This window comes from Lipotes vexillifer, unplaced genomic scaffold (genome assembly GCF_000442215.2).
Source record: "Lipotes vexillifer unplaced genomic scaffold, Lipotes_vexillifer_v1.1 scaffold1600, whole genome shotgun sequence".
Classification (NCBI taxonomy): Eukaryota; Metazoa; Chordata; class Mammalia; order Artiodactyla; family Lipotidae; genus Lipotes; species Lipotes vexillifer.
Window position 1 is genome coordinate 166,689 of NW_006799073.1, and position 9,950 is coordinate 176,638.

General features: G+C 37.5%; 1 protein-coding gene and 1 pseudogene across 6 annotated transcripts in view; one reads left to right on the plus strand and one right to left on the minus strand.

The window, feature by feature from the left end:
* The window catches only part of MAPKAP1 (MAPK associated protein 1), a 236,533-nt gene that overhangs the window by 32,425 nt on the left and 194,158 nt on the right, over positions 1-9,950 (plus strand). For 5 of the 6 annotated variants that reach the window (XM_007471481.1, XM_007471480.1, XM_007471482.1 and 2 more), the window contains one exon: positions 86-175. The exons of the other annotated variant lie outside the window; for it this stretch is intronic. In XM_007471481.1, coding sequence (XP_007471543.1) covers positions 86-175 — 90 coding nt within the window. The remainder of the gene's footprint in view (positions 1-85; positions 176-9,950) is intronic. 6 annotated transcript variants of the gene reach the window in all.
* Positions 7,193-7,417, minus strand: LOC103072654 (small integral membrane protein 15 pseudogene; annotated as a pseudogene).

Below are 9,950 nucleotides of genomic sequence, written 5' to 3' on the forward strand. Positions count from 1 at the left end.
TTATTCATATAAAGGTAGTTAATTATGTCTTTGTTTATAGTAAACTTTCATTGACAAACTTATAGTTATAATATTTCTTTTCAAGCTCAAAGATTAGAACGACTCCGAAAAGAGAGACAAAACCAGATCAAATGCAAAAATATTCAGTGGAAAGAAAGAAATTCTAAGCAATCAGGTAAATTGAAATAATTTTAATTGTTAATTTGAGATTTATATATTTAGTTTATATTATTATATAAGAGCTTTTAATTTTAATTCATCCTTTTAAATCCTCTAGGCAGATACCTCTTGTGTTTTAAGCTTTGAACTCTTTCACTTGGGTGCCTTGGCCTGCTGAAGCTGTGTGTTCTTTAGGTCTTGTCTTTTTGGCCACTCCTCCTCCTGGGTCACAAGAATTGATGAGTGCAGGGCATATTTTGTAGAAACTGTTGTACCAGTACCTTGTTCTTAGAGCCAAGGTGTACCTATGATTTGGATGGGCCTCTGGATTGTAGATCCCTCCTGGCAGTTCTAACCTAGACTTTCCCTTGCCTCATTAGCCCCAATAACAATCTTTTTTGCATATATGCTAATTCTTTTCCTTTAGCTTACAGACCATTATGTTGCTGGTATGAACGTTTGCAGTATGTGTTCCTATGGTATGTATTGATACATTAAAAAGCTGGCTGTCTTATATATTTTCAAAGCTTCAATCTCAGCAAGAAGAGAAGACTTTTTAAAAAAGTACAAAATAGAATGCTATTAAAATATTTTCTAATGTTTTATCATGTTTCCTAGACTTTTTTTTTTCCTCCTTTGAAATAAGTGTCTGCAGTTGTCTTTTATATCTTCTTAGCACCTCCCACTACCACCCTGGCATATAATACATGTCCAATCAATTTTCGTTGACTGACTCCTTTGCTACATAATATTTATGAAACCAATAATATTAATGATTATCACATTAACAGCAGCACCTACCTGTGATAAGTGCTGTGATAAGTACCTTATGTGCATTACCTCCAATGCAATGGTCTTATAAGGTGTAGGTATCATTGCTGTCGTTAACAGACGAAACAGAGGGTCACAGAGGCTTAACTTGCTAAAGTTACAAGGCTAGGAATTGGTACAGTAGAGCCATGTTTTGTATCTAGCACTGTCTGCACCTAAAGGCCAATCTCTTTCTGCTAAACCATGTCATATAAAGTGGTTATTGCTTTCTCCTACTATAATTGTAAACCCAGGAGTGTTCAATGGGTATGATTTTCTTAATGATTGCTTCTAAATAACGACTGTTTAGAATGAGAAATCCACTTCTTTCTCTTTTTGTATCTCACTTCCGTGACTTCCTATAGTTCTTCTTGAATGTCTTTTTAGTTTTGCTCTTGGTACTTTAAAAATCTCTCCAGGCTGGCGTTTTCTGTTGATCTAGTTAATACTTCTCTCGGTTATATTTAGCATAAACTGGACAACCCTTACATCATTTATTTTGTCTACTTTCTTCAATATTTTTTTATGTCTTAATGTTTTTCCTATTTATCTCTCCTTAATGAATTCAGAGCCAGTTTAATAAGCCCATCGCTCCAGCTACCCTTTGTTTTGCCTTTTTCACTTCCATATCTTAAAATGATCATAAATAAATAAATTAATAAATAGAGCATCTCAAATGTATCTTCATTAACCCCTTTCACAATGTGAGAAGTAATTTCTTCAACCTAAATTTTGATGCATCTAATAAGTTTTGGTACTCCCCCGCCCACTCCTTAAAGTCTAATCCACTTTGACTTTTGTTCAGTGTTTCACAGAATGTGCTGGAGAAACAAATAGTCCCCTGTTGGCTTTCATTTTAACCACACTGTCCATTATGTATATCTGCTTCTCTCTCCCTCAGTTTCCTTCCCTTTATTTCTGTCTCAGAGATTTCAGTTATTGACACTGTGATCTTATTTCTGGAAGAGCTCCGTAATGTGCCTGCCCATGCTTTGAGATGTTGACCTTGATTCTGGCCAGACCAGTAGCCTGCCTGGTGGTTACTCTTGATGGTCAGAGTGAACCTCGTCAATGCACAGAAGAATGCCTTTGAATTTTCTGTTTAGCTGGGTTCTATCATTACCACAGACTGGCACTCTGGTTATCCCGAAATGTGTTAGAAAAGTGGAGTTCGCAGTCCACTAAACATCTACCTGGCAAATGGATCAGCCATTCTATTTTCACACACCTCTCAAATACATACTCTCTTTTGGCAAGAAATGCCACCACCAAATCATTTTGATATTAATTGGGAATTTTAGCGAGGTAATCATTCATTCATTTCCTCATTCTTTTTCTGCTAATTACATTTTGTGAAAAATCCTTTCATCTGTTTTTATCTTTGTTTTATTTCATTCCCCACTAGAAGAATCATCATTATGAATATGATGACCTCCCATGGAATGTTCTTTTCCCACACTTATTCTATCTGCTACATCCAGTTTATTCTTTAAGACACTGCCTAAATGCTTCCTTTTCATAGAGGAGTTAGAAGGGATCTTAGAAACCATCTGATCCATACCTCGAAGTTCTTTATGAACCTACTGACCCATATGCCACGAGACCACATGGTAAATGTAATACCTTATAGTAAGATTCTTTTAGTATTTCTGTAACTAAAACTGCACGGATAAATGTGAAGACTATGTCATTGGAAGACAGCTTTGTCAGGAATAATCTCAAAGACTAGTATTTTTAATTTTATTGTTTTAAAATGGTGTTGGTATATTATTTACAAAATTGGTTATTATTCTTATTTATTGAGTCATTTAACAAGTATTTCTTCTACAACTTCTGTGTGCATAGTAATTCTGTGCTAGGTGCTTTGGGGAATACATGATTCCTGTCCTTAAGAAGTTTGAAGTCTAATTGGAATTCAAGGCTATTTACATGTGAAGTTAAATAATAACTTAAAACAGTAATGTAGTTTTTATCAGTTACTTGTGAATATTCCTCAAGTTTTCGTAATATAACTTCTATTATTGGTTTCTTAAGACAACAGTTCCCAGATACAGTGGCTGTATAAAAGTCAGAAATGCATCCAGAAGTGCATGTTATAATGACATTCTGTATACATTTCTAGGCCCTGTCTGTGTAATTCCTGGTTCAGTAGGTAGAGGTTGGGGTCCACAAATCTATATTTTTCAGAAGCTCACTGGGTGATTCTGATGGGTAACCAGCTCTGAGCACCACTGGATTATAATATGCCAGCCACTAACTTTACTTCATCTTCATGCAAGCAGAGCAAATTAGCTGTTAATATTTCTATATTATTGGTGAGAAAACTGGAGGACAGAGGTGCTAACTTTCCCAAATTACTTACTTACAAGTAGTTACAAAGTCAGAATTCTTCTGGCCAATCTGATCCCAAACACTAGTCTCTCCACTGTGCTCCATTCTCTCCCATACCATAGGCAGAAAGGAGCTGCTCCTGGAGCTTTGAATGTTGAGGAGTCTTTGGGGTTCCCTTGTACCTTTCTTTCTCTGTGTGTCAGCTACAGCCAGTGTTCGGGAAAGGTACCAAAGCTTCTATATTAAAAACTTTCAGTTGAAAATAATGAAAAGCAAGTGAAGTCAAAGTTGAAGAGCAGCTTGAAGTTGAGCAACTCAAGAAGTATAGCTGTGACTTGTGAATGGCTCAGAACCAGAAGGAAGGGCTCTGTGACCTTTTCCAATCTTATCTCTGCTTTTTTGTGACCATCTGCTCTCTCCTTCCTCCTCCCATTCTGCTCCCTATGCCCACAACTACTTTCTCTGCTTTTCTGATCCAGAGTTATTTATTCAACAAGTATTTATTTAGCTCCCACAGTATGCAAAGGCAGTTATGCACTATTATAGGCCTAGAAGGTAGAGCAGTGAACAAGACAAAGTCCCTCCCCTTGTGGAGGTTGTTGGGGAGAAACGCATTTAAATGAACATAGGAGGTCAGGTGTCAGAATGGGAGAAGTGGCATAGAAAACAATATCCCCCAACTAAGGTGGGTAAGGAATGCTAGCCATGGGATCATGCTGTTTTATATAGGGTGATCAGGGAAGGTCTCATTAGGAAGGTGGTGGATGAGCAGAGATCTGAAGGAAGTGAAGGAGTGAGCCAGGCAGACACTGGGAGATGAATGTTCTAAGATGAGGGAACAGCAAGTGCAAAGGTTCTGTGGCAGAAGTGTGACTGATGTACTCAAGGAATAGCAAGGAAGGATGCTTGTTGGTTAGAGTAGAGTAAGCAAGGGAAGGAGTGGGGTCAGAGAAGTAAGTAGTGGGAGACCTGATCATGCACAGTCCTATAAGGACCCTGGGTGAGGTGATTTGATCAGAATACTGATATGATGTGTGACTTACTTTTTTTTTTCCTAGCTTGAATTTCATTTAAAACAACTATTTATTATAAAATTTTTCAAACACAAAAACAAAAAAAATTTCAAACATACAAAAGTAGACAGAATGGTGTCATGAACCCCACGTGCCCATCACCCAGCTTCAGTAGTTAGCAATATACGTTTCGTCTTGCGTCATTTAGGCATTCACCTCCCCTCCCCTCCCAGATTATTTTTAAGCAAATCCTAGCTATCATATAATTGCATACCTGAATACTTATGTGTTTATTTATTTATTATTTATTTTATTTTTGGCTGCATTGGGTCTTCGTTGCTGTGTGCAGGCTTTCTCTAGTTGCGGCGAGCGGGGGCTACTCTTTGTTGTGGTAGCTTCTCATTGTGGTGGCTTCTCATTGCGGTGGCTACTCTTGTTGCGGAGCATGGGCTCTAGGCACGTGGACTTCAGTAGCTATGGCACGCGGGCTCAGTAGTTGTGGCTCACGGGCTCTAGAGCACAGGCTCAGTAGTTGTGGTGCACGGGCTTAGTTGCGGTGCACGGGCTTAGTTGCTCCGCGGCATGTGGGATCTTCCCGGACTAGGGCTCAAACCTGTGTCCCTTGCATTGGCAGGTGGATTCTTAACCACTGCACCACCAGGGAAGCCCTGTGTGTTTTTTAACATGTAATAAAACTGCTCTACCACTATCCTCCAAAAATTAGCAGGAATTCTTTACTGTTATCAGATATTTTCCTGATTGTCTCAATTTTTTTTTCTTTCACCCCCCCCCCACCATTTTGTTTGTTCAGGTCTAGATCTAAGGTCCACACCTTACTTTTGGGCAGTATGTCTCATTTCCTTTTTAATCTATAGATTCTCTTTCACTTTTTATTCTTGTAATTTATTAGTTGAAGAAACTGGGTCATTTTGTCCCATAGTATTTCCTACATTCTGGCTTTTGCTAATCATATCCCCATGGTTAATATGTTCCTCTGTCCTCTTTATTTCCTATAAACTGGTGGTTAGATCTACAAAACTGCTCAAATTGAAGTTTGATTTTTGGTAAGAACACTGTGTACATGCTGATCTGTATTTCCTATTGCATCATTTTAGGAAACATGGAATGTCTTACTGTGTTTTTTGTGACAGGATTGATGGTGGAATCAGGCCTTATCCATCCATTATTAAATTACTCCCATCAGCTTTTCATCTGATAGTTTTAGTGGCCATTAATGAGTATCACCTAGATTCATTAAGAGGTGTGAAATAGTGATTTCTAATTTTATCAACTTGTTTTATATAAAGAACTTTCCCTAATCTATTATTTGGCTATCCTCAGGTATAGTCCCTACAAGAACAGCAGGATAAATGCTTGCTTCTTTACCTTTGTCAGTTTTCAGAATGAAGAGTTTGTTCCCTAGCATCCCACGTAGATGACCAATGAGGGTTTTTTTTCCCTTTGTATCATTATGCACTCATGGGTTTTTAAGCATAATTTATATTTTTCAATTCATTGCAGTTATTTTTTTTTATAAAAATGTATCAAATTTATTTCAATATCTAGTTTCATTTTTAAGTTAAAGCTTTTAGACAATTTTTTTGTAATTTAAGATTCATTATCAGGGTGAGGAAAACATTAATAAGCTATTAATTACTGACAACAAATAAAATTATTAACCGTGCATTTATCAAAGCCATGTTAAAGAGTAAAAAGTTCCAGTTATACTACTTAACTGAAGGAAATATCCTTCAGCCCTTTATTTCTAACTATAACACATTCTAATTTTGACATGATTTACACCTTTTTCACCCAACTAATACTATGCTAAACAAACTTTTTCCAACTGTTAAGCCTTTCTTTACCATTTATGAAATATGACTTAACTGTTACTCTTTAAAAGTTCCTTAAAAGAGGAACTTTTCACCATGAACCTGTTTGATCACCATGAACCTGTTTGATCAAAAAAGTAAAGGACATCACTACCACATGAATTAAAAGAATGGAATGAAAAACAAAAGTGGTATATTATATAATCAGCAAATTATTTGATAAGACATTTTAACTACTTCACATTTCTACTTATAGCACAAGTGAGAATTAACTGGTTCCAAGGTACTACAAGGTTTGGCATTTTTACTCCAAGCTTTAAATCATAGTGTTGCTCTACTCAAGTCATCTCCAAGAAAATGGCAGTGTTCATAAGTACAAAAATTGTTATATCCAGTAAGTGGTATTCTACATGGTCAAGATAATAAGAGAATTCTTTATAAAATTAGATTTTTAAAAATGCAGAATGTCTGGTAATTACCAGTATCTCAAAAGCTAAAATGAGAAAAATACAGCAAATAGAAGTACTCGTTGAATAATACTTTGCTTTGAGGAAGCCAGAAATGACTCTATTTCAAGAAATAAGTAATAATCATAGAAGATGTGATTAATACACTGTATCTCTTTTAAGCCAAAACATGCTTTTCACCTCAGGACAATTCTGATTTTTACATTCTTAATCTCCTTTGTCCAGAACAGGACCCCATTTTAAGCCATTATTTGAATATAGTCCATAATCTAAAGCCATTTTTCTCCACAGGATGTTTTCACTTTAGTACATATGCTGCAAAAAGGCAAATGACTAAGTCAGTTATAAAGAATCTGTAGCATAATAAATGCCAATTTACAGTAACTGTCAACACACTTCTACACCGAAGCCTAAAAGTTGCTATAGTACAGGTGAGAGCTAACATGATTCTTCCACATGCTCAAACTTCGTTTACTAAATAATACTGTCACAAGATCTGAAAAGAAACCTTAATGGGTCCTTCCAAAGCTGCATAATTTTCCAGATGATTTTCCTCTGGTTGCAGAGCCTGTTCAGTCCTTCAATCCTTTTTTAGTCGTTTAGCTTTTGCAATATTTTCTTGACGTTTTTGCTTCTTCTTTTGCTCCTTTTCCCTGACCTCGATCATCTTGGCCAATTTCCAAGACAGTACAGCACTTGCTAGAAACAATGGAGTTAGGGCCAGAATAACTGTTGTAAGGAAGCCATATGGGTCCTTTGCAGCCCATTCCACAACATACTCAGCTTAAGCCTTTATATCAAACATCTTTGTAGAGGCCTTATGCTTGAGTAGTGATCTCTAACTTTGTCCTGGGATTATTAGCCAGTCACAATTTCAGATGACCCTTGGTTGGCTGTCTTCTTTAGCTCTACCATACACTTCTGAGAGAATGCTTAAATTCTATATACTTGGGCCGTCGGCGCCGTGGCCGCCTCCGCCGGACACGGGGGCAAAACTGCGGCTGCGGCCTCCCCTACGTCGCGCCCGAGACTGTGGGTTTGGATCCCCAACTCCCCGCAGTTATTATTTTTTTATGCTGAAATTGTCCCTTTGTATAGTGAGTCCCTTCACATTTGCTGCTAAGTTCTTTTGACACAATTCCAGTAATCTTTCATAGTTTCCTTGCTTTCTTGTGTAACAAGATGTTGCAGGTTCATCTTGCACATTTTCTTCCCCAAATCTGGAATCAGCTGTTTTTCCAGGGAGTCTTGATTCTTTTTAGTGGTAAATGGCATTAAGAGACCAAAGCTGAGCTCTAGGGGTGCTCACTGGATTGATTTTTGTTTTCCTTGTAGGCCCTTTCAGGGAGTAGAGCTCAGAAAAAAATAAATTTTTAAAGAGAATACATTGTGAGTTAATGCTGATAATTCCAATTCAGATTTAGGAATTTTTACTTTTGATTTTATGTTTATGTATCCTTTCTCATGCTGAAAATCTTGGTTCCAGAATAGAAATACCAATGTTATTATTAACATTATGATTAGTGAAAACAGTTTAAGATTTTTTTTTTTGTCTTTTTGATATGTTCTATTAGGGAATGTACAGTCAAATTGCTATATGATAAAGTTACTTAAAATAATTCCTCTCTTTGTAGTTAAACTGCCAACTAAATATTACACTTAAGTTCATTTTTCATTTTGCTTTTATTTTTAGAGGTTACACTTTTTCTTTATTAATTACACAAAACATTTACATGGTTGTAAAGTTAAATACATAAAACAAGGTAAACCAGAGAAATCTAGCCTCATTCCTTGTCTTCTACTCTTTTAGATAGTCATTTTAAAAAAGGTTTTGGCTTTTCTGTCCACTTACAAATATATATAAGCATATTTACATTCATATCCCCCTCTTTTTAAATTAAAGATAGCATAATACACACTATCTTATGCAACCCATTTTTCATTTAGCAACACATCCTGAGAATTACTCTGGAGCAATACATAGAGATAGGTTTCACGATGTGGTTGTACCATAGTTTAGCCAACCAGTCCCTTGAGCTATTTGAATTTCTTTTTCTGTGGATATTATATATTTCTTGTCCATTTTTCTATTGGGTTGTTGGTCAGTGTCTTCTCTACTTTGAGAATCTTTATATATTAGGAGGTTTTTATTTTTATTTTTTTTTGCGGTACGCGGGCCTCTGACTGTTGCGGCCTCTTCCGCTGCGGAGCACAGGCTCCGGACGCACAGGCTCCAGACGCACAGGCTCAGCGGCCATGGCTCACGGGCCCAGCCACTCCGCGGCATGTGGGATCTTCCCGGACCAGGGCACGAACCCATGTCCCCTGCATTGGCAGGCGGACTCTCAACCACTGCACCACCAGGGAAGCCCAGGAAGTTTTTATTTTTATGTCATCAGATTTATCAATTTTCTTCTTATTCTGAAGTTTATAACTTTTTTTTTTCTTTTTTAAAATTTTAAAAAATTTTTGGCTGCACCCGGCAGCATGTGGGAGCTTAGTTTCCTGACCAGGGGTCGAACCCACGCCCCCTGCAGTGGAAGTGTGGAGTCTTAACCACTGTATCACCAGGGAAGTCCCTATAACTTGTATTTTAAAAGACTCATTGGCTGCTATGTTGGGAAGAGACAGTGAAATGTATAGGTGTTAAATGTACAGTTTGATGACTTTTGTCAAACATACACCTGTGTAACTAGCATTCCAGTCAAGTATACAGCATTTCTTTTCCCCAGAAAAGTTCCCTCATGCCTCTTTCTGGTTAGTCTCCTCCCCAAAGGCAGTCATTGTTCTGATTTGTATCACTGCAGTTTAGTTTTGCCTCTTGTAAAATGGTATTTACCTATTTATTTTATTTTATTGGCCCTGCCATGCAGCTTGCAGGATCTTAGTTCCTCAACCAAGGATCGAACCCTGGCCCCTGGCAGTGAAAGCCCGGATTCCTAACCACTGGACCAGCAGGGAATTCCTTAAAGTGGTATATAAAATCATAAGTCTGGATGAGATCACTGAGGGAGTGAATGTAGATAAAGAAAAGGCCCAAACACTGTGCCTTGGGGAATGACAAAGATTTGAGGGAAAAAGGAGGAAGAATCAGCAAAGGAGACTGAGAAGGAGTAGCCTGGACAGCAAGTGAAGAAAAGGATTTCAAAAAGGAAGGAGTGAAATGTCAACTGCTACCAAGAGGTCTTGTAAGATGAGGATTAAAAATTGGCCAGTAGATTTAGCAACAGGGGAACCATTGGTGACTTCATTGAAAGCTGCTTTGATGAAGTGGTGGAGCCTGAATGCCTGATTGGAGTGGGTTTGTGTGAATGGGAGGAGAAAAATTAGACAGCAGG